Source organism: Ostrea edulis, chromosome 1 (assembly GCF_947568905.1).
Source record: "Ostrea edulis chromosome 1, xbOstEdul1.1, whole genome shotgun sequence".
Lineage (NCBI taxonomy): Eukaryota > Metazoa > Mollusca > Bivalvia > Ostreida > Ostreidae > Ostrea > Ostrea edulis.
The window spans coordinates 79,906,658-79,933,240 of NC_079164.1; the positions used below are offsets into that span (position 1 = coordinate 79,906,658).

Genomic DNA, 26,583 nt, shown 5'->3' on the forward strand with positions numbered 1-26,583 from the left:
ATATTTCACTCATATGGAGACGTCACCACTGCCGGTGAATGGTTGCAAAACTTAGGTCTATGCTCGGTGCTTTTGGCCATTGAGCAGAGAGGGATCTTTATCGTGCCACACCTGCTGTGACACGGGACCTCGGTTTTTGCGGTCTCATCCGAAGGACCGCCCCATTTAGTCGCCTCTTACGACAAGCAAGGGGTACTGAAGACCTATTCTAACCCGTATCCCCACGGGACCCTGTCATAAGGAATACTCATGTTAAATATGAGAACTCTAGCACTTACTGTTCAAAGGTTGTTAGGAAGGTAAAGTTTTCAAAAACTCCAAGATCATTGGGTCAAAAATGTTAGTACCCACGCTAAGGTCTTGTCACAAGGAGTTCTTATGTGAAATATCAAAGCTCTAGCACTAATCAAAAGTTATTAGCAAGCTTAATTTTTTTAAAAAGTAGGTCTAACTCTTGGTTGCGTTAGCTTTGAGTGGCGTCCTCTAGCGGATGGAGAAAACAAATTGTTTGGTTTACATCACGTTCAACCAATGAAAATGCGTTTTTCAGCTACACTTTGTGTGTTGTAAAATAAAAATAGCTGCAACCAGTGAGTTACACATTTTTTTGTAGGCAAAAGCTCGTTCCACAGTCTACACACCACCATGTTGTATGGAGACTATAAAAAGCTGATTAAATGGAAGCGTTTTGAAGACAACTAAAACTAAGTAATTGTTTACACATTCCTCCGTCTTGAACGTGTTCTGACTTAACACGCTCTCTGCAATGGACTTGGCCTGCATCCAATCATATGTAGCAAATTGTTGTCACGAAAATCGCGGTAACGCAGCCTAGGGTTGTAGAGAAGCGGAGCGGATCGTAAACCCTTGGTAAGCGAAGATGAAAGCAGAAGTGAACGACTCGGAATACATCAATTCAACATATGAGTGATATCTTATTTGAAATATGTGTGGACTTTCATCCTGTAATCAATTCAGTTGTAAATCTTTTGTCAGATACTATCTTTCTATTTCCGAAGTATCTAATTTTATATTACATTGTCACAGTATCAATTTGAATTGAAACGAAGAACGTAGGACAAAAACGCTGACATTTCACTGTTGTGTACATCTATGTGATACATGAACATTATTGTTGAAGATTTCGATTATCAAAACGCAATTATTTATCGATTTGCAAACATTTACTTTGAATACAATACATTAACAACCATTCGAAGTATAACTGAGTGGAATAGACGATCATCCAAGGAGACCATTAGATTAATCAATGACCAACTTACCTCTTCACAAGAATAACGACAATAGCCACCAAAAGGACTGCTCCGGCAAAACTGACGGCCATGATGGGTACATTCACCGTCCATATTCCTAAGACAAACAATATGGAGACATATATAAACAGCATGGCGTATAAGTGGTATTGTTAATGAGACACAAATTTAGCAATTTTTCCGTAGAAATGGGTATATATATATATATATATATATATATATATATATATATATAGTGAGAGCTAATCTTAGCGACTTTATAATGCCTATTACCTTCGATATGGACTAAATTGTTACCATCATTCAATTTTAGCGATCTCACTACTCTAGCTAATAATGCCAAAACTAGTTCTAATTGTAACGGGGACCGTTACATATGTTCCCCAAACCTCCCCCAATTAAACAGTGATGTCATTGTAAACCTATAGCAAAAAATCATCTTATTTTAGCCTTTAATTACATGTACTACGTTCAATATGGTCATTTTAGTACCAAAAAATGAAAGAAAGCGTTACACGCGCATACACGCGCACGCGTGTATGATTCCGCACTTTTATTGATGTCATTCAACAGGCATTTGTACCATACACCCACAATCTCAATCTTTAATCGTTTATGAGAAAACACCCGGACAAAATGTCATTTGAAAAACGGAATTCGGCCGTAACTTGCGACCGGAAGTGATTTTTTCATAACTAAAAAAATTTCTAGAGAATCCTATTTTACATTCTTTTTCTGAAAGTTTCATGAAAATCTATCCAGTCGTTTTTGTGAAATCACGTGCACAAAATCGTTAAGAAAAAGAACAATAATAATAATAATAATAACCAGAAATGATCTCGTTGCGAGCAACGAATAGGTCTTCCGTCCAATTTCTGACGAGATAGGATCGTAACAGGAAGAATTCAACTAGTGAAGAAGGACTATACATCAAAGAAATAAACACGTACATGTAAGACTCGATTTATCAATTATAAACAATTTCGGTTTTATTTTATTCGCTTTCGAGTATCTCAGGAGTCCATAAAACAACTAAAAATTACAAATGGACCATGTACATGTAGGAACCCACACTAAAACTTCCGTGAAAAATATTGATTTTTCAGACAACTTCCGGTTTCGAACAATCAACTTCCGGTGGAAATGGTATGACTTATCACACTATTAAATAATGTAATGAGCATTAGAATATTAAAAAATGAAAAATTACATATTTTTAAGGTACTTCCGGTGGATGACGGAAGTAAAGGCAACAAAATTGAAGCACGTATGCCACATCTACAAGTCACTATAAAACATTCCTGAAGGTTTCAAGACTCAATTGTTGATTATTTATGAGAAAACGTCTAGAGAAAAAAAAACCCCGGAAATCGTAGATATTTAACGAACGGAAGTGAATTTTAAAAAAAAATTCACTATATTCTGAAGATGGATAATATGAATTATATATGTGAAAATTATATCAAACACTTGATTTATAAGCGAGAGATATGATAGCAAAGAAAGAACAATTTTTCGAAGCTTTTCTCTAAAAACCAGAAGTTGTTGTTTAAACTTCCGGCAAGTGTAACATTTTCTGAAACTCCAAAAGACACTAAATTATTCCATGCACATTTTGTTTCAAAAGCGTAAATTTGATGTTTGACGTTACTTTCGTTCACTTTCGGTGGCGGCCGAAAGTGACGGATGACAATGATAAATCTTATTACAAAGCTACATGTCACCAATAATCATCTCTGAAAGTTTCAAGACTCAATCATTAAATGTTTATGAGAAAACGCCCGGACAAAATGTCATTTAAAAAACCGGAAATTCGGCCCTATCTCGCGACCGGAAGTGAATTTTGAAATATTATTAAAGGTTTCCTAGAGGTTGATAATGTCAATAATATCTGTAAACATCGTAATATAAAGTTGATACGCGGGTAGGTTAAGGATTCACTTCTCTGAACTACCAATATGACGTCATAATGGAAAATGACGTCAAGTCACTGCAAACTTGAGCTGTTATGACGGGGAGAGTGTCAAAAACTCTAGACCTTATTTCAAACTGCCTATCAGATGTCAGAAAGCTATTGCAAAATTCACGTGTCTGAATTGTATTTTAATATCTTATATGTCCGAATAATTTAAAATAATTTGTTTAATTACCCTTGATTTAAATTCAGCGTGTTTACAATACTTTCGAAAAATATACTTTTGAAATGTACTTTGTTTTATACGAGTGATAAGAGGTAGAATTTATGATTTGTTTATAAAAGAGTCTAGCGCAGGTACATGTAATTTATGAGGATTCATTTGAGATCTATTACGGAAATCGTAAGAGGAGTTTGTTCTCTATCTGAATCTTGCTTGGTTAAATGTATGATGGCTTTGTTTGAATACAGATTACTCTCAAATGTGTAGGTAAGTGTGTCAGTAAGTTGAACTTTTCATGAAATACGTGTATTTTGTACGCAAGTAATACTACCATTTTTCCCAAGCACATTTCGGGTACACAAGGATACGGTGAGTTCATTTATCAAACAAAGAGTTTAAAATAATTGTTAAATGAGCTGCGCTGAAGCGATTTATGTGAAACACTTTAAACAATTATAAATGACCGTCATGTGATCAACAAAGTCATGTGATATCATAACAGATATGTTAATATATAGCCGAGAGAACCTTCTATATAAATTGTCTGTACTTAAGTATATAAATTGCAATTGAAAACCAAAAACCGACCTCGCAATCCAATGTATGTTTTGAACGCATTTCAAACTCCGGGAAGCCTTAACATAGCTGCGTAGATAAGCGAGATATACGAGAACAAAGAAAGACCCATTTTCCTCTGAAAGCTGGAAGTTTTAGGTTAAACTTCCGATAAGTTTTACATTTTCTGAAACTCCGAAAGAGACCCAATAAATCTATGCAAGTTTTGTTTCAGAAGCATAACTCTGAAATATGACATGTCTTTTTTCACTTCCGGTGACCGCCGGAAGTGACGGACCGCAATGATAAACCCTATTACCGAGCTACAAGTCACCATCTATCATCCTGAAAGTTTCAAGACTCAATCTTAACAGTTTATGAGAAAAAGCCTGGACAAAATGTCATTTGAGAAACGGAAATTTAGCTCTAACGAACAACCGGAAGTGAATTTTGAAAAAGTACTAAAGGGTACCCTAGATATGGAAATTGGCAATAACTTCTGTAAACATTTTATTAAAAACTTGATAAATAAGCGAGATATACTAGGACAAAGAAAAACCTACTGTTTCGAAGCTTTTCTCTAAAACTCGGAAGTTGCTGGTTAAACTTCCGGTAAGTCTAACATTTTCTGAAACGCCGAAAGAGACCTAATTTATCTATGCAAGTTTTGTTTCAAAAGCATAATTTTAAAATTTGACGTTTCTTTTGTTCACTTCAGGTGACGGCCGGAAGTGACGGATCGCAATGATAAACCTTATTACAAAGGTACTAGTAACCATCTATCATCCCTGAAAGTTTCAAGACTCAATCTTTGACGGTTTATGAAAAATCGTCTGGACAATATGTCATTTTTAAAAAACGGTAAATCGGACGTAACTTGCGACCGGAAGTGAATTTTCAGAAATTGAAACGGAAATATAAACTTCAGATGGCACCGCATCAACTCTGAAAATTTGAAGCAAAGCAAATCGATCCAACCATCTCCGAGAAATCCTCTGCACAAAATCGGTAAAGAAAAAAAAAAGAATGCAAATAATAAGAAAAGTGAAAAATCAACAATACAATAACAGAAGGTTCTTCCGCTGAAGACGGAAGACCCTAATAATAGAGGAAAAGAAACATAAGAATCACTATAAGGTCTTCCGTTGAGACGGAAGACCTTAATAATAAGAAACAGAGTAAAAACAATATGTTCCCAAACTTTGTTTGGGGAACATAATTAAAGGGAAAGAAAACCTGAATCACGTTGTTGTTTTTATGAATAAAGTATCACGTATTGCTATCGTGCTATCGTAAATTTAACAACAAAAATCCTTGCTTAACGATTAAATCAATATTAATCTATCATATATTTTAAATTACCCGCCGCTAAGTGAACGGCCATTGATGTTTAATTTATGACGTCCCACCGTCTGTTCCGGTTTATTTCATCAGTAGCCTTGTAAACATGACAAGTAACGAACAGTTAAGTTTTGAGTTGTATAGATTTCAGCCCGTTCTTTCGCAAGAAGAAATTGAGAAAATGCGTTCAGTCGAGTCGCAAACCAGGCAGACGGCAAACATTTCTTCATACAAATGTTTCGAATCTCAAATTCTCATTACACAAATGATGGATCCACAGTTTACATAGTCTTTTCTTTTCAAATGACTTGGTTGGGTCGGGAATTTCGAGAGAAAAAAACAAACTTTTTTCACATCTCCCGTTTGCATTAGTGTAATTAACTGCTTGACAGGAAGGCATCAATCTATCTATTCGTAAGATCTACCACATGCATATCTTTGATGATCTTAGAATCTCATAAAAACCGGAACAGACGGTGTGACGTCAAAATTACTGATTTTATTTTGGTCTTGAACACAAAAGCGTTACACATCATGGTAGACTCTATAGATCGCGGGAATTTCAATTTTTAACGTTTTCAAATTAGTACTGACGCTTATCTAGGCCGTATAACAACAGACTTTATCATTTAATTAATCCTATCATTTATCATGTAAAAAGCTTTTGGGTTGCCTTTCCCTTTAAGTCTTCGCTAACAATTTGCTTATACGGTATTCCCCAAAATACAAAATGGATACGTGTAACAAGATACGCACGTACACACACATACAACATAACAAAGTACACGACACGAGTTTTAAAAATCCCATGGTGGAAAATACACGGAAGTCCATCGTGTCCTCCGTGTTTCCCGGTGTGATACATGTATTTACCAATGAACACAAGTCCAAGGAGGCCTACGGTGGAACTGGGCCACCGTGTCAATAACAATAAAGTAACAAGAGGCCAATATCGGTCACCTGATTATTAATTTTAAAAAGTATCACTTGACTAGTGACAAGGGCTATGAAAACCTGTTCTGCATATCTAAGCTAAATTCTGATGTTTATCAACAATATAAATCAAGATGTGTTCTTAAAACTTAATTTCTTCGAAAGGCTTTAATGAAAGGTTTTACCATTAACATGATATAACTAATTTGGACCTGTCCTAGAGTCAAAAGCCTAATGTTGCAAAATTCTTAATTTTGGTACTCGCGTTCCTGCTTTACCTATATATGCGGATAGTTTTTATACCGTAAAAGCAAACACAAAGAAGTCTTTCAAATGGTAAATACAATAATCACTATGATAATTTGGCCCCACCCTGGAACCAAAACCGTTACCCCTTGGAATCATGAAATTTACAATTTGATCGGTTTTTGAAGGGTGGTCAATTTTAGCCAATAACGTCCCTTGTTCTTTACAATTTTGGTAAAGGCCGACCTACTCCTACATTGAAGATATTTATTTAGTTCCAATTTAGTATCAATAGCATCAAAGAACTTATCATTTAAATGTTTTACACATACAGTTTATATACAATATAATACTAAGCCTCACCCTAGGGTCTGAACCTTTCTCACACATTTATGGTTCTAAAGAAGGTTTTTGATAATTGGTCAATTTTTGCCCCACCCCTAAGGCCCCAGGGGTGCAGTAGTCCTGAAATTGACAATCTATTCCACACACTTACCCATGGGATCATAAAATTTACAATTTTGGTAAAGGACTACCTGCCCTTCTAAAATATCCATGGAAATTTGATTTAGTATCAATAGCAGTAAAGAAGATGTTATTTAAGTGTTTTGTACATAAGCACTATATACATGTACCAAGGTTGGCCACGCCCTGGGATCAGAACGTCTACCCCGAGGATCATTGAAATTTACAAGTTTGTTAGAGGCCTTCCTGCTAGACATCACTATGCATGTTTTTTTTTCTTCTTTTTGTTGAAAATTGGTCAATTTTTGCCCACCCTAAGGCCCCAAAGGTTCAGGAATCCTGTATTTTACAAATTATGTCCCCTTGTCCTAAATATGCTTCATACCAAAATTAAAAGGAATTACAATGGTACTTATCAAAAAGAAGTTAAATATAGTGTATTATTCACACATTTAATAACTGGTCATTTTGGTCCAATCTGATACCAAAACCCCTATCCCTGGGATCATCAAATATACAATGTTAGTAAATGACTACTTGTCCTTTGTAAACATTTATTTACTTCATTTCAGAATCAAGAGCACTAAAAAAGATATTACCGTATATCAGGGGTTTTTCACGTCATGTTTTTCCCCGCAAATCGGAACCTTAAATAGTGTATTAAATTTACGCAAATTAAATTTTCACTAATTCAAAGTCATAGGGAAAAATTAATTCACGATTATTTAAACTTATGAAGGAATTGGGGAGGGGCGTCGACAAAATTAGAAGATTTGTAACGGCGATATCTCCTCATTGGAGCGGCGAGTATAATGGCGATGTGTGGTCAATGGAGCGACAAGTAAGCTATTGTTTACACAGACGCAAAATGGGATGTACATGTATGTCTGTATACCTGTAACTAGCTTCCTTGATATTAGTTAAAATCAACACGTTTAAAACAACTTGTTGAGATTTTTTTACCTTTGTCACACACACTTCTGCATTTCAATTTTTAAAATATGGAGGGATTAACAAATATTAAGAAACCTGTTTATCTTTATTTCCTAAGCGTTGTTTCGCCAAGAAGAATTCAGAACTGCGTTCTTGCAACCTTCTCTTGCTTTAAACATTCCATACGTATGGTTACGTTATGACGAAGTATCAAACTATTACATTTTATCTACTCTATTGTATATTAAAAGGAAACAAATCTTATCTATTACATGTATTGAAATCATCGGTTCAGATACATTAATTACACTAAACACGATATTTGTAAAGGACTACCTGTTCTTTCTAAATATCCATTTAGTTTCAATAGAACTAAAGAAGATATTATCTAAGTGTTTTACACATGAACAATATATACTAAGTTTGGCCACGCCCTGGGGTCAGAACCACTATCCCGGGGATCATGAAATTTACAATTTTGGTAGAGGCCTTCCTGCTTCCTGCTCTTCATAACTATGCATTTAGTGCATTTAGTCCCGAAAATTTGACAATCTGGTTGTTCGTGTCGTTGGTCATTTTAGTGCTTTGTATAATGTTTGTATTTGACCTTGTTACCATGTTGTGGATCCGACACTTTGAGGTATCGGGTGTTGTTGGAACTTTAGTGCTTATATATATATATATATATATATATATATATATATATATATATATATATATACATTTCTGATAGTTACTATCAACTTGGCTACTTTCATGATTCTTTCAGACTATGGAAATTTCCAGCCATTAATTTAGAGACGATTTTTAATGCAGTTTAATACACGTCTCCATATGAGTGAAAAATTCTCGAGCGAGACGTTAAGCAAGATACAATCAATCCATGATTCTCTCAAAACTATGGGGATTCCCAGCCGTGAATTTAGAGACGAACTATTTATTCAGATTAATACCCTCCTTTTTCCCAACTGCATCACATTCGTTAGGTAATGACTATCATTACAATTCCGAGTATGAGTAAAGGTCAGTATATTTGAATTCTTCCTAACTCTATATTTCATTTTTTCAGAAAAAGAAGTTGATATTACATACCTCCACTTGTTTCTGTTTCGCCTGTAACAAGATATACACATGATATCAGTGACGTGTGTTATTTAATGGTAAAACTGTTGTGCTAAAAACCATTACATAATATTTTATTATTACAAACAATGTACTAAAAAAGACATACGGATATCTCAAAATGTTATATACAAGTACACACAAAACAAACATTTTTATATTCCGCAATTTTGAAATAGAAAAACCCATACACGAGCAAAAACTCTGGCATTCCATAGCTCGGTTTTTGTTACTGGACAATCATTGAAGTGTCTAATGAAATAACACAGCATTTGATTGATTGATTGATTGATTGATTTAATGTTTTCCGCCACACTCAACAATTTTTCAGTTATCTGGTGGAGCCCAGGTTTTATTGGTGGAAGAGAGAACCCAGATATAATGTATCTGGGAAGAGACCACCGACCTTCCGAAAGTAAACTGGGAAACTTTCTCACTTATCGGCGCGAGCGGGATTCGAACTCGCGCCGACATGTGATTTATTATCATGATCAAACAAACGACGTAATAAACCAAGTGCAAACAAAATGACGTAATATACCAAAATATACAAAATTAATTGGCTGAGACAACTTAATACAAACAACCGTTTACTAATGACTAGCTTTGCAAATGAGCGAATAAATATGTAAATTACAAAAATTGATTCCAGCCAATATACATGTAAAAAACACTACTAATTATCAAAAAGTGGCACAAAAGAGACCACAAAACAAAGACACATGCGAACAAGTTGCCGTGAAAGGTGCTGATTTTTTTTACATTTCAGGGCACTAAATTCACAGATTATATATACACCTTAGTATGCACCAATTAATCTATGATAAAACGCAAGCAGTGTATAATATAAATGGAATAGGTAGTACTTTTTAAACTTCAATCAAAAGTGTAAAAACGTCGCTGAGAAAATCCTGCTTATTTTCAAACAAATGGCGAAAGCTTCAAGTGGCCGTATTACTGCTTTTTGATTGCCTAAGAATTGAGAGGAACTGATGGGAAAATTTGTAACGTAATGATATTGAGGTACTTGAAGGAAATACTGCCTAATGTATAAAATTCAGGATGGAATACAATTCAATGTCCATCAACTAACCCCCTCCTACTGGGTCAAGTAGAAAAAACACTGCCTTGTGGTTCGGCGGTGTATCGCCAAAGGCTAAGGGAGACAATCCCAACAGAAAAATATGGAGGAGAGCCCTATAAGCGGAGAGTCCCATCAACATGGTGCTCTCTTTGGCAGCCCCAACAGTCAACCTGATACCAGATGTATTGGATCTTCCATTCCTCTGGACCATACCAGGAAGACCGGGAGGGATATTGTTTTCTGGGTGATACGACACCTCTATGAAACAGCCCAGGCTTGCGTCAAGGAAAGATAACTCCAACAGCTACCTCATCAGACGCTACTCCATAGTCTACAGATTGTAGGAGGCCAAACAAAGCTTCACTAACCCAGAAATCAATTCTAATCTTATCAGTATGGTATCATATATGGATGATCATGAATAGATATACATGTATATGCCTGGTCGGCAGCAATATAGCATGCATATGTGTTGTTAAACTTCATTTTAGCATTTTAGGGTAAATATTTACCACTGGTATTATATGAGCATCCTATACTTGCGTCACAAAACTGATCACGTGAGCAGTCACACTTCTTTGAACATCCAAATCCATACGATCCATAAACTCACCGTCCTCCAGAGCAATTGTGTCCATAGGAACCTTCATCACAAGCTGAAAAATGTACAGGAATTTTAAGTTTTTGCTATGATTGTCAGTCATAGTATAGACAGATACCAGTGCAACACTTTTATAGTTATTGAGCTTGCGCTTTAACTTCTGAGTATGAATTTTATTTTGTTGTTTGGTTTGTGATTTTAATTCAATTTATTTAATAATTATATTCACATACCGGTATTTACGTTTTATAATTCAGCATTGGTTATTGGTTTAACAATTCCATGTTCATATTTTTAGTTTATAAAATGGTAAAAGTTGTATTTATACATTTACATTCTGCGTAGAATGTCTGAATTGAAACAATTAAATTTTCATATTAAAAAAATGAAAAATAAATAAAAAATTTAACGCTTAATTAAGTTATTTCGAAAATAAAAAATTCAAGACCACAGTGATCAGTCTCATGAAATCTTATTTAGAATACAAAATTGAAAGTAGGGCAATCACCAGCCACTGGGGACACCAGAGGTGAGATGTTTGAATCCATATTTACTGAAATTCGTAGACGTAAATCTAGCGTACGTTTAAGTGTGGGCTGATATTCACTAATATTAGTATATAGTATTTCAGAAAGCGTAAATCACCACGTTCCAACAACACCCGATACCTAGAAGTGTTGGATCAACAATGTGGATACAAGGTCAAATACAAAACATTATACAAAGCACTAAAATGACCAACGACAAGAACAACCAGATTGTCTCGCGACGACCTTTCCCTTCTTCATGACAAACGAAAAGAATCGTCAACTTCCCACATTTATGTAGCAATATTCCATTATCACCTGCATATGGTGTTTATATATCTCAACTGATTCGATATGCAAAAGCTTGTTCTAGGTATAGTAAGTTTTTAAATCGAGGTAAGCTACTGACAAACAAGTTGATGGTACAGGGATTTCAACAGTCTCGATTGAAATCAGCTTTTCGCAAATTCTATGGTCGTTATAACGATCTAGTTCGTCAATACAACCTCATTGGGTCAAATGCTGTCTGACGTGTTTCATACCGATTGTTAAGCCGTTCTTGGCACACTGATTTTGACTGCGGATAACTCCGTTTACCTGATCAGGATATGGGGCTCACGGCGGGTGTGACCGGTTAACAGGGGATGCTTACTCCTCCTAGGCACCTGATCCCACCTCTGGTGTGTCCAGGGATCCGTGTTTGCCCAACTATCTATTTTGTATTGCCTGTATGAGTTATGAGATTGATGACTGTTCGTTATCTTCACCTTGCATATAATGTTGTCAATATTAACAAAAAATTTAACAAAACAATAAAAAGTGCATATAAAAACAACTAGCGCTTCAACTACACTAATCTACAAACGTATTTACACCACAGACTACATGTTTTTGGATTTTTACATATGTAGATTTTCATTGTTAAAGCGGAGCGAAATAGGATATATTCAAAGAACTGATCCAAAATATTCACCTTTCATCAGCCTGAGTATATATATATATATATATATATATATATATATATATATATATATATGTGTGTGTGTGTGTGTGTGTGTGTGTGTGTGTGTGTGTGTGTGTGTGTGTGTGTGTGTGTGTGTGTGTGTGTGTGTGTGTGTGTGTGTATGTGTGTGTGTGTGTGTAAAACTTATACGGTACCAATTTTGATGCACCAGATGCGCATTTCGACAAATAATGTCTCTTCAGTGATGCTCAAGCCGAAATTTAGGAAATTCGAAATAATGTTTGTAAGAGCTAAAAGGAAAACTAAAGTGCCAAAAACTGGAGCCAAATTCGTCAAAGGATAAGAGTTATGCATATAGGAGATAATCCTTAATTTTGAAATGAATTTCTAAATTTCATCGCAGAAATTAAATATACATCCGTATTTCCAAGTTAGTAACGAAGTACTTAGCTATTAGGCGGTAGAGACCCTCGGGAACTAACAGTACACCAGCAGATACCTCGACCCAGAGGTCGTAATGTAAAATCTATACGGTACCAATTTTGATGCACCGGATGCGCATTTCCACAAATAATGTCTCTTCAGTGATGCTCAAGCCGAAATTTTGGAAATTCGAAATAACAATAAATTTGTAATAGCTAAAAGGAAAACTAGAGTGCCAAAACTGGAGTCAAATTCGTCCAAGGATACATAAAATAAAATCATCCGGAACACCTCGGGCTTTTCACCGAAAACACGGTTTTTACGGTGAAAGGCTCGAGGTGTTCCGGATGACGCATAAATTATTAATTATTAGGTTTTTATAAATAGCCAGTGGAATCCCAACATGCCGTATTCTGTACAATTTGAAGGTTGAAGGAGCGTAAAACAATGAATTACTAAGAGGTATTTTATAGTTTTATTTCTATTACAACTTATGGCAAGGTACTGTTGTTACAAAATACACAGTTTTACACAGACAAGACCACTGATAATTTGAAAGTTTGAACTGATCACGTGACTGTCACTTGAAATGGCAGAGTGACGCCTTTGTTTGTAAATACAGATTTAAAATTAGATAAAACAGGTGAAATAATGTATGACATGTCATACATCCTCATAACTACATACGTGCGATGATTTAATAGCGTTTTTGCAAGATAGAAAAAAATTGTCGTAATTCGGACCATACAACTTTAACCGCCTCTTACGACAAGCAAGGGGTACTTTACACCTATTTCAATCCGGATCCCCACGGAATTTGATGATGTTATAATTGTGGTTTGCAATATTATCTGAATGTGCTGTGCTGCGATTTTTATTGTCACAAATTAAATATTTCTCTGTTACAATATGCCCTTTAGTGTTTCTTTTCAAATCACTTGCGTGAAGTTCAAACTGGTTGTTGGTGGTTCTCAATAAATGGTGATCTTTTAGAAATGCCCACTTTTCAATGCATACCTGATGTTGTCTGTATTCTGATCAACGGGGAATCACAGGAGGTGATAGTAATAACACTGGCTATACCATACCACCCCTAATAAAACAGATGGTATGATATAGACAACTACTACAATTATTACTGACTTAACGGTTCCTGTGAGTCTTATTTTGCTAGGGGGTGGTATGGTATAGACCACTACTGTAATTATTATAAACAGAATTGTCTATCTCTGTGGAGAAACATCCGTATTTCCTTCCTACATATATCATAAAATCTCGATTGAAACATAAAGCGTGATATTTAAACAGGTATTCATTATATTCAAAGTTTTCTCAGACAGATAATTGAATGATCATTGAGCAACGTCATTTACACATTTTTAGAAAGGTGTGTCTATTTTAGCTATGACAACGTTCACAATTAAAGATTAAATATATATTATATATGATAATAAAAACATCTGCCTAATTCAGATATTATTTTTAGCAACTACTTTTACTTTCATCTCGCCATGTTTACATCATTTTCCCCTTAACATCTGTTCGATTGACCCTTTACAGTTCAATGGATTATGGAGGAAAATATTCAGATAGAAACAAAATAGTTTATTTTAGGTATATAAACGAGGAACATAACTAATTAATTGAATGACTGTAAATCATAAATAATACAAACAAACGAGTAGGTCGGTGTACATTAGTTTGCATGATATGCAGTAGGTTATATAGCTGAATCCCTCTTAATTCAATTCGTCGTTTTCGTGTTGACAAAAAATGTTAGGGTTTAATAGAGGAATAGTATTTGATAGAAACATTGATGTAAAAGAAACACAACTATCACAGTGGTATCAAACGAAGTTGAATAATACTGAATTTCTTCATAATAAGCTGATTGGTGAGAGATGCAATTGTTATATGTGAAGTCACGACATCATGTAACTCACTATCCTCACTAAGCAGATACATGTATTTCGAAATGAGGATGTTAATTTGCGTCGATTGAAATGTTAAATTAAACCTGAAATTTTCCTGGAAACACTGATAGATTTTTTGTATGTATTGTGATAAAACCCCTCATCAGTTCTAAATATTGTAGTCCTTCACACACTTGACAGTTTGACATTATAGGCAGTTGCTTGTTCAATAAACATGGAAAAGGGAAATATTCATATCTTAAGATCAGTCATTGATTAAATCACTTTGTCAAACACAACTCTGATTCTACGCACAAGCATATTGAAAGATGCTGGAGTTCCTCGTTGACAATTCTTCGTAGTCTTTGGTGTGACTGATCGCTAGATAATATGTCCTTTTACCATCTTTGTAGACGAAGCAACTGTCTATGATGTCAAATTCTATTCTTTAATTCATCGTGAGGAACGGTGGGGGTAAATAGTTGAAATACCATACGTTTTGATGTTGTTAATTTGAGAAAAGTTTAGAGATTTTAAACATACTTGAAGTTCTGTATATTTTTTAGAATCCGCATTTGATTTACACCACTTCTGGCATATGTTGTGGCACAGTGCGTTTGAAGTGTCTCTTTCACAGCTGTTGATTTTCTCACGAGGAGCAAAGATTGGGGGGTTGATAGAGCATTTACTCGATCCAGCAATAGTATCTAAAATATTTACTTGGTTATCGGAAGAAATGAATAAAGCAAGAATAGCTAGGAAAACCAAACACACATACGCAAGCGCATGCACACGCGATAGTAGAGAAGACTAAACCCGATTTAAAGTCAGACACAACCGTCCGTCCCTTCTCTTTTTTTATAATACACAATAGGAAAACGTACAAGCTCATTGGCCTCCACTGTGTCCGGCTTAAAAAAAAGTATTAATATTTGGTGCTATTAGTTGGCATTCATTTAAAGAAATCGGTGCTTCCTGTACGCAATTGAGGTCTGTTATAGTTAATACTTCCATTTTCGGAGACTCTAAATCATCCCTCCAAATTTCTGCATGTACTCTGCTATTTGAGTCTTGTAACATTTCATTGCTATAACCGCTGATTTTCTGCGGAAGAACAATTTTGGAATGGTCTTTAATTCAATTATCTGACCTCAAAATCAATAAGGTCTTATTAATTAACTGTAGCCCTTGGAATTCCACATAGATAAAAAGCATCGTCCATTGCAATATAAAAAACGTAAATCACAATCATCTTTGATTTTTTCTTGTAAAGTCGCAAAAATATTTTTGAAACTACGTACATGAATCTTATCCTAGCTTCTCTAATGGTTAAGTTTACATATCATTCAGGTCTTTTGTAAAGTATCACAGAGACATATGTCTCTGTGATACTTTACAAAAGACCTGAATGATAAATTATAATTTCCATTGCCAAACATTTCTGATATCAGTCCTCAAATTCTCTATCTCGTGGGGATCCGGGTTAGAATAGGTCCTCAGTACCCCTTGCTTGTCGAGAATATTTCACTCATATGGAGATGTCACCACTGCCGATGAACGGCTGCAAAATTGAGGCCTATGCTCGGCGATTATGGCCATTGAGCAGGGAGGGATCTTTATCGTGCCCACGCCTGCTGTAACACGGGACCTCGATTTTGGCGGTCTCATCCGAAGGACCGCCCTATTTAGTAGCCTCTGACGACAATCAAGGGGTTACTGAGGACCTATTCTAACCCGGATCCCCATGGAATAAAGAATTTATTAGAATTTTTTTGGATACATTTGTTAACTAATTCAACAGACAACTTTTAAAGAATAATTGCATTTTTATTTTAAATTTTAACTTTACATTTGATATGAGAAAGTTATCAATAATATATATAATATACATGTATAGGACTTTAGCATATTAGCGTAAACCCAAACGATGCGGCAACAGCTGTGACGTCACACAGAGTAAACTTGTTGATCGCCATCGTTTTGATTCCTGAACTTACGGCATCTGATTGATTGATTGATGTTTTCCGTCACATTCAACAATTTTTCAGTTATCTGCTGGCACCCAGTTTTTATTGGTGGAAGAGAGAACCCAAATACAATGTACATGGGAAGAGACCACCGACCTTCTGAAAGTAAACTGGGAAACGTTCTCACTTACCGGCGCGAGCGGGATTCGAAACCGCGCTGACAGACTGAGAGGCCGTGTGATTTTGAGCGCGATGCTCTAACCACTCTGCCCTTACGGCATTTGTGTTTAAATTGTGAATTGTGTGTCCCTTAAAGGATGGAACATTTGGTAGTCGCTGCTGGATAAAAGGTCCAAAATCGGGGAAAATATCATCGAGGTTTTTTGGCATTGAGTTGCGAATTTTGTACAGGCAAATATTGATGTGTGCGGAGTGAAAGTAGAGTTTGAGTTGATGGTGGCATGATAAATGGAGTTTCTATTGATGTTGGAGTGCTGATGTGGATTGTCTTGTAAAAATAGTTAGATATAGTGTATTCCATGGTTTCCTTTTTCACGGCTGGATAAGCTTTGGTACACAGCTAAAGATGAGAGGGATTTGTGACCGGTAACACAAATTAGCTGGTAAACATCGTTATTACCTTACAGTTACTTTTATCAATTAACGGAAATAAATATAATTTCACTATAATATTTCTGAAACTGCGAAAACTAAATGATGGATTTTAATATTTTTTTTTAATAATTTTTATTTTACGAAGCGATTAAGTATATATCTAGATCTATCGAAGCTATTTTGTACCCATCTATTCTTGGCAGGGTATAATATGGGGCCTTATATTCACGGTTTGTCGTCCAATCAAATGCCTAGATTTTTCTCTGCAGTAGGACATGAGGTAAACGTCATGCATAGATAAAAATTTCTGGCATTTCACAAAAGGCTGGTGACGTATCTTTATGTGTGAAAAACGTCGAGAATGGGAGATAAAACAATAAGAAGAGTTCTCACAATGAGTGTCTACAAGTTTTCTTTATGAAGTCCCGTTGTGATCTTTAGATCCCAAACTCAATAGTGTTTTTTCACTCATGATAACAAAGCTACTAGAAAAGTGAAGATAATGAACATAGACCAATCTCTTAAATCTCACAGGGAATAATTCAGAGTAGGGCTAATACGAACCTCCGAACTTAATAGACGTGGGTGAAGGTGCTTTAGAGGAGTAAGTATCCCCTATTGACTGGTCACATGCGCCATGAGCCTATAGGTTGATCACGTAAACGGAGTAACCCGTACTCAAAGTCAGTTTAAAGAACGGCTGAACAATTGTTATGCAACAAGTAAGCATTATACATGTACTTTACAACAGGTTGTATTTGCAAATAAGATCATTCTAACAAAATAGAATTTACGAAATGCTGACTTCAAACGAGATTGTTGAAACCACTGTAACATCAACTTTTTTGTCAGTAAATTGCCTCGATTTTAAAATTGGTCACACGCAGGACATGCTCTAGTGTATCGAATCCGTTGAGAGATAAATACATCAGATGTAGGTGATAATAGAAAATTGCTATATGAAAGATGAAGATAACAAACAGTGATCAATCTCACAAGCCATAACTCCTATAAGCAATACAAAATAGAGTTGGACAAATAAGGATCCCGGGAATATACCGGAGGTGGGATCAGGTGCCTAGGAGGAGTAAGCATCCCCTGTCGACTGGTCACATCCGTCGTGAGCCTATAGCTTGATCAGGTAAACGGAACGAGTAACCCGTACTCAAAATCAGTGTGTAAAGAAGAGTCTAATAATTGGTATGAAACAAGTACAACAGGTTCAAGTTGTAGATGGAGAAGCTGAAGACATCCCGTTTGTCATAAAGTTTAGTTCTCAGTTGGCCGCTAAAATTGATGTGCTATAGAATATCCAAATATGAAGTAAATGTGATAGACTCTGTGGTGACTGTTACGTTGACTTCACTGTAATATACCGAAAGAAATCTGAATAAAAATGAATTTTACTAATAGATAAAACGTAGATAAATGTATATCTAAATGTTGCGTTGAAGGTCCTAGAAAGAGATGTTTCTTCTCAAGTGAAGTAACGTATCAATTGAGCAAGCCTTTGCTATTTAGTCCTGTAGTAACATCTGATACAAAATCAAGGATATTTCTTTTGATTACAAAGCTACATGTTCGGAATGAATCGAGCAGAAATTGCTGTCCGTAGAGTGTCTACAAACTCAGTGAAAAGGTGACGATATCGATCACAACTCTTATAACTAAGGAATACAAAATTAATTTTAGAGTTGAGAGTGTTGCACACAGTCTCTCTGAAACATCCTCACCCACACAAGAATGGTCCCATTACTATATCCGTTTCGCAATGCATTTTATTTTTTAAGGGAATGAAAATAGGATGACGTAGCGATACATGTATACCCCATCATTTTTTGTCGGAGAAATGATGAATATGGTTACATGTACAGTGATTTTAAACTATTCAAAAACAAAAGATAATTGCTTACGCTCGCAGTGTCCATCGCCCAGTAGAAAATTCGAACAGCACCTCAAAGGATCACTACAAATAAGCCACGGTATTAACACGACTTGTGTCTGATGTTATAAATGTAAGCATGATTGTTTCTAAGTTTCATCAAATTTCAATCAAATTATTTGGTTTACATTTTCTTTATGGTGATCATTACTTACCGACCGCAGACTCCTACCCCGAGTCCAGCTTTTGAATGAACAAAACGTAAACAGAAGAGAAATACGTAAGATGCGACTAACATCATGGTTTATGCACAATTTCCTCCAACATTGCTTGTAAACTACACACGGTAATGAGGTATAGAATAAAGATACTATTTCCTCAAATATATATCCATGAGGAAGTTATTTCTACCTCAATTTCTATAAAGCAATAACTGAGTGTGGGCGACGGATTGGGTAAAAAAACAATGAAACAGAATGAATGTTTGTCCTTTTTCTAGACGGTGGCTGTTTATAGCCACTGTCTTACGATGCCGCTTCTATGGGCCTGTGGGCGTTCCTGTGTATAGACGGAGATCCTAGTGGCTGAAATGTACTAGCACAAAATCAAGAAATTAGCGTTTTTATTATCAAAATTAAATGATTATGATTGTAAGCAGTTTTTGAAGACTTTTCAATAATAGTTTGTGCTATATACACGAAGATTTTCCCCAATTAATATGTTATAGCCAGTTTTTAAATCGAGGTAAGCTACTGACAAACAAGTTGATGGTACAGGGGTTTCAACAGTATCGATTGAAGTCAGCATTTCGCAAATTCTATGGTCGTTATAACGACCTAGTTCGTCAGTACAATCTCGCATTGGGTTAAATGCTGTCTGACGTGTTTCATACCGATTGTTAAGCCGTTCTTGGCACACTGATTTTGACTGCGGACAACAGGGGATGCTTACTCCTCGTAGGCACCTGATCCCACATCTGGTGTGTCCAGGGGTCCGTGTTTGCCCAACTATCTATTTTGTATTTGGATTTGAAAGGAACGATATTCATTCAGATTGATGCTGGATAAGCAATTTTTCTGCCGATGATGAATGCGATAAGTCTATATGATTTCTTTTGTGAAACTAAGTATACAAGAATACTGAATTGATATAGAGGATTTGGTTATTAAAAAAACTTGGTGAAATATGAAGGTTTTTCTTAATGTAAAAACTCTTATGCCTCCTCCTTACTTTACAACAAAAACTCTATGTATGTTGAAAAGAAATTTATTGATCAAATAAATCTTGATCAACAATTCAAACATGTAATTGGAACAAATAGAAAAAATAACTACCAAAAATATTCCTAGGACTACATGCAACTATCCAATACACATGTGAATAAAACAAATACAAAACAAATAACAAAATTGCACTCGAGCAATTCAAAACATAAATATACAAAAGCTTACTTTCTCTTTAGACAATGGACATACTTAAATTTACAATTACCCTGAATTTTTCAAGAAAAACTGACAGACCGAAGTAAAATTTACACATATAAAATACATATCTATTACTGGCATTCCATGTAAGTCAAGAAAACAAATAATAATCAAGGTAACATGTATATGGGACTAACAAATAAGAAGTTATATTGTTAATATTTAACAACAATCCAATAATGGGCAAAGGTGGGGTCCATTACCCACAGGTTGAAAAGATCATGCCAATCATGGTCTTTGAAACGACCCCACCAAAGCCATTGCCAGCACATCATCCATTAACAAGTTAGAAGAAACATAAAAACTATCCATAACCTTATCCGGTAAAAAGCACATTGTACCAAAGATCTTGGCTATTGTGATATAATATAAAATGTACATGTATTTTAAACTAATCTTAAGAAAAATAATGTTACCGGCCCCAGCAGATAACATGCGAACCTTTGATATGTACATACAATTTAATTTCAATAATATTACCAGTTCAAGCAGGTTAACTCTTAAAAGATCATAACTCAAAACATAATTCAACAGTATGATGATATACATATAATGAACTTCAACTGCATTACCGGCCCCAGCAGGTAACACGTAAAAGAATGTTAATCCGTACATGAAAACTGCACTAGTTACTGGCCCAAGCTAGTAACTTGGTTAAATAGAAGTGTCATATTGTACCAATGCATATACCGGCCCCAGCAGGTATACACAATCCTAGGCCAAACAAGGGTTCTGACAAAATTTACTATTACTTATTGCTAGGTATGTTATTTGATCGGATATATTTCTGAAATGCATTTGAATGCCAGCGTCCCACTGATCTAATTTGCGCATATGTGCAACCATTCTGTGCAGCCACCGTAGCAGCACCTATCCTAAAACTGTGACCTTTGTAACGTGTACTATCCAAGCCACAGCAAAGCAAACATTTTTGTAGGGTCTTATTAAATACACTCCTTGTCAGCTGTAAACCCCCATTTAAAATGAAAAGTGGACCTTCATTGTTTTTCCTAACATTCAAATACTGAACAAGGGAATCGATGGCAGAAATTTGGCATGGTCCATGTGAGAATGAAATGTACTTAGGCTGTTCTGAAGAATTATGTTTAAACTTCCTAAAGCAGACATTGACCTGATTAAATTTTTCTGCCCCCCGAGTGAAAGTAACATCTGAAAGCTGAATGACATCATCTGTATGCCCATCTGAACTTACTATTTCCCCAATACGTGTAAATGCAGAAAATGCAAATAAGAACATAGCTCGAAACATTTTTCTTTTGTATTCCTCATGAATGACTTGTGGTATACACGAAAGCAGATTGTTTAAAATATGAGGTGTGATGGGTAAACGTATATCAAAGGTATTGCCCAAACGATATGCCCCTGAAACTAATTTCTGTATAACAAATGCTTGCGTTGGGTCTTGGTAATTTAGCACTTTGTGAACATAAGCAAGGGCTGGTAAATATGTTGAAATGGACCTAGGGGAAAAAGAGTCGGAGAAAAGATGAGCTACAAAGAGAACCACCAGCGAAGTGCTCAGGGGTAGTTCACAAGACATTCCATATTTACTACAAAAAGACAGTAGCGTCCTCCAAGCTCTATTATACGTAGCCTTACTGGATGGTGCTATGGCTGCTTTTGTAAGTTGCTCAATGTATTCCAAAAGTTTTGAGGCATCAGAGCTTCTGGTACCACTGATGGTTCTGGTTGAGCATGTGGTGCCAGCTTCTGAAACTCTTGAACCTGCAACCGAGAAAGACTATCTGCCAGTTTATTGTGTTTTCCAGGGATATGTTTTGCTTTAAATATGATATTATAATGCAAACACTGAAGAACCAGATATCTGACCATCTGTACTACTACTGAATCTTTACTTGTTTGCCTATTGATCACTGACACTAAGGCTTCATTGTCCGTGAAGAACAAAATAGAGTGATTAGCAAATAATCTACCCCACAAATTGACTGCAATAACTATCGGATAAAACTCTAATGTCATGATATTCAATTTCTTCCAGTCCTCTGGGAAACTACCATAAAACCATTGCGTTTTATAAATTCCTGTAAAACCCTTTGACTGTGCCGCATCGGTATGTAATTGTAAAGTGTTGCTAGACAGAAAGTTTTCATTTAAAAACATTGTTTTTCCATTATAACACTCTAGAAAAGCTAGCCACATAGACATGTCGTCCTTACATTCTCTACTTATTGTAATGAATTTTTGATGCTTTGAAACATTCATCAAAAGATTGATAAAGCGTCTGAGGAATGCACGACCTGGCAGAATGACTGAGCAAGCGAAGTTCAACGTACCTATCAATGATTGCATTTCCTTAATCGTACACCTATCCTTACTCTTAAATGAATGAAGTAACCGTGTGCATTTCTCAATCTTATCCAAAGGTAACCTAGTTTCTCTGAGCCTAACGTCAAGTTCAATTCCAACAAACTCAATAACCTGCGTAGGAAGCACAGTCTTATCTGCTGCAAGTGGAATACCAATATCCCTACAAACATCGAGAAACTCGTTGAATTTCTGGAGACATGAAAATTTAGATCTTTCAATGAACAGAAAATCATCTAATATGTGAACCACAGCATTCATTCCCAACTTATTTCTTGCAATCCATTCTATTGCTGAGCTAAATTCTTCAAACATCTTGCAACTAGTTCTGCAACCCATTGGTAAACATCTATCATAGTAGTATTTACCCTCCCACATAAAACCTAATAGCTCATAGTCCTTTGGAGATACTGGAAGGATTCTAAATGCGGACCGAATATCTGTCTTGCAACAAAATGCATCTATACCAAGTTCTTTAATAAAACCTACAGCATCATTGATTCCAGCATAGTGGACTGCAGCTGAGTCATCAGAGATTCCTGCATTTACTGAACCTTCCTGTTTCGTGGGATAAGACAAGTGATGTATCATTCTAAATTGATTAAGTGTTTTCTTAGGTACTATACCTAGAGGAGAAATCTTTAAGGACTTAAATGGTAGTTCAGAGAATGGACCTGCTATGCGACCTTCCTTTAATTCCTTAGCAATTTTTTTAGTAACAACCTCCTCATTTTCAAGAGCAGATTTAAGGTTTGAACTGAGCTGAAACCCCCTTTTCCCTTCAAATTCTAGATGAAAACCATTTCTAAACCCCTCTAGTAGATATTTAGTTTTTGTCTTGTCATATCCAATTAAATATTGAGCTAGTTTTGCAGGGTTTACAGGAGTGGGTAGTTGGGAGAGACACTCGGTCTTTTTTTGGGAGGCTGTGGCCCACTTGCAGACTTTTTGTCACGGCCCCTCCAACATTGGGTTTTAGGGTGGGGTTTGAAACAGGTAGAGCATATGTGTGGGTATTTACACTGACTGTTGCAGGACTTCCCATCATTGTATCTGAAACAATGGGGACGAAAAAGCTGGTTTTTTTGTATTCTGGCTATGAATAATTGGACCCCCCAACTTTTTCATAAGGGCACGACTATATAACACTTGATCGACATGCCTCCAAGACATTGTCAAGTCCCCTTGTCTGGCCTTCCTAAATGTTACATCATAATGAAACCAGCCCCCCCCCCCCATCTTTCTGAATAGATCTAATCAAGTGCATGTACACTGCTAACGACTCTGGAAGATCTCGATCATCTGGGCTGTCCTGTCTTAAAACTGAACTAAAGATATTAAAAGCATGAGTCCACTCCTCAATAGTGACAAATTTCTTCTTCTTGTTAGAAGATAGCCCAACTTTTCCTTTGTCTTTCACTGACAAATGAAAGTCAACAAACTCCAGCTCTGTGGGAGGATCTAAAATATCACTCATTTGCACAAACTCATTTGATAGAATCTTTTCTTTGAGTTTTGTCGTAACATAAGTGTGAAGGGGTCTCCCCAAAGGTTTATATTCGGATTGATTACCCTGTGTATTTGGTAGCTGTCTTTTCAAATCCAAAACTGCTGATGCAGGTATCTGTTCACCTTGCAGCATTGTACCACTGGTATTTCTTTCAAATCGTTGCTGCTTGTCTTGATCTGGACCTCCTGCTTGCTCCACTTGTGGATTCTGTGTAGGAAGAACTCCGACCTTCTGTAATTCTGTCATAATATTACTTGTAATGTTTTTAGTTAAGGATTGAATTATATCACTATTTGTAGTGTCACTTGCACTTAGAATGTTTGTAGCATTGCCATTTTGCGCAGTCCTTCTCCGCTTAGCTGGAGGCTCAGTGCCAGCGGACTTCTTCTTTGGACCCATGATTAAGATCTACAATAACAAAATGTTCATTAAGCACATGCTAAAATAATATTAGCATGCTACTATACATGTAGATATCTGCATGCCATTAATTAGGGTACAGGTAATTTAACCTGCTAATTTTTATATAACTACATATTTTCAGAAATAAATTCTTGTTCAGAAGTGAACCTGACATCTATTTGACTGTATACAGTGTTACAACCTCTTACAAGGCTTAAATCTGAAAGTACCAGTATACCCATACTGTATATAACATGATAAATTCATACCATGCCAAATAAACTGTAACTGTACAAGCCCAGGACTCTTGAAGCTTGCTAAACAAATCATAAACCCTTTAATAGGCATCAAACTATATCATATATGCAACAATACATGCCCAGGACTCCTGAACCATGCTAAACAAATCATAAACCTTTAATAGGCATCAAATAATATCACATATGCAACTGCCCAGCATGAACAAACTGTTTATTCAGCACGTCACTGACCAAGTTACCAGTGTATAGACAAGACATAAACTTAAGTAGGTAAATATTATTATCATTTTTGATAATTAATGTTCAACTTTTGATTGTAGATGTAAATGTGACACTTGTATAGTAGTAGTTTTACTATAGAAAACAAAAGAACTGTGTCAAAGTACACTAGTTATTCTCAATGTATTAGCTCACATAGAACTGAGTTAAGTAAACCCAGCAATCCAGAATGTATTCAAATGCCACACAACATATATTGTATATATTCATAAATGTACTAGTGAACCAACGTCAATCTGAATATTCAAACACTATACAACCTAATTGTATATATGCAAAATATATATTGCACCAACATCAATCTGATTATTGACCCATTCACAAGAGCAATACAAATATCAAATATTAAAGAAATACTGTCTAGCATGAAGAACGGCTAATCTAAGGCTCCTATAAAACTTCTTTGTCCCTATCACAGAGAGGTGAACACCGTCCCCACTTAAAATAGCCAAGGGACTTTGCATCAGCCGCAAATGACGCCAAAATGTGAGGTTAGGATGGTCTTCCAACATGTCCTTTAACATTTGATTCACAATGCCTCGCTTAAACTCGTATAATTCAACACTAACCTGTCTTGGTTTAGTGCGAATAAAAAGTTCACAAACCACAATGTTTTTTATGAAGCAAAATTGTTCAGTCAAAGATTGAACCCAGTCTACTAGTCTGCATGCAAAGACTTCTGGTCTGACTGCTTTAATGGACATATCATTCCCACCTAGCTGAATCACGATAATGTCCGGTCTGTATGCCCGTAGCTTCTCAAATAACAAAGAGTCAACTTCCAGTATATCTAACTTTCCACCGCTAATTCCATAGAAATACACTGTACATAAAGATGAATCTAATCCCAAATTATTGATACATCCTTCAATTTGCCCCAATGATCGTTCGAGACGACGTATGAAACTGTGGCCAACCACTAAAACTTTCGCCATGTTTGTAAACAAAGACAGAGTTCAGTATGGCGGTCACACTCGGCTGTGCGTGAAACAAAACAAATTTCAGTTTTATGTCATTTTTTACCTGTAGAAGTCCTGTTCCGCTCACATAGCGTAGAACTGCAAACCTCAAACGATGCAGCAACTTTTAAACCGTAATAAATCGGCGAAAACAAAACTTTTGCAATAAAAATATTCTCTGTGATCTTAGACTTCTATCAGGATTACCTTTCACAAAAGGGACGCTATCTTTTAGCCAATCAAAATGAAGTATCGCTAAGGGGTAACATACGGGGTTCTGTATTGGTAAATAATTGAGGTTCACCATGGGTAAACAATCATATGGTACGTACAGTTGTCAGCATAAAATCATTTATTACA

At 35.9% G+C, this 26,583-nt stretch overlaps 1 protein-coding gene and 1 long non-coding RNA gene across 2 annotated transcripts in view; both read right to left on the minus strand.

Annotated features, from left to right (window-relative positions):
- The window catches only part of LOC130054111 (uncharacterized), a 45,490-nt gene extending 26,247 nt beyond the window's left edge, over window positions 1-19,243 (minus strand). The window contains exon 1 of the long non-coding RNA XR_008802388.1: window positions 19,199-19,243. This is a non-coding gene — a long non-coding RNA (uncharacterized LOC130054111). The remainder of the gene's footprint in view (window positions 1-19,198) is intronic.
- A 990-nt stretch (window positions 19,244-20,233) lies between these two features.
- LOC125659555 (uncharacterized) lies at window positions 20,234-26,583 on the minus strand. The gene is made up of 3 exons (XM_048891270.2): window positions 26,288-26,583; window positions 24,386-24,731; window positions 20,234-22,213 (listed from the first exon to the last, which is right to left on the minus strand). Exons 2-3 carry the CDS (start codon window positions 24,720-24,722, stop codon window positions 21,216-21,218), a joined length of 1,335 nt encoding a protein of 444 aa, XP_048747227.2. The 5' UTR covers window positions 24,723-24,731; window positions 26,288-26,583; the 3' UTR covers window positions 20,234-21,215.

Excerpts from the sequence above, each read along its gene's own strand:
- LOC125659555 (XM_048891270.2), bottom strand. The coding sequence starts at position 24,722 with ATGGGTCCAAAGAAGAAGTCCGCTGGCACTGAGCCTCCAGCTAAGCGG. Across the intron at positions 22,214-24,385 it reads ACAGCTACCAAATACACAGG|GTTCAAGAGTTTCAGAAGCT; the intron begins GTAATCAATCCG and ends TCTCGGTTGCAG.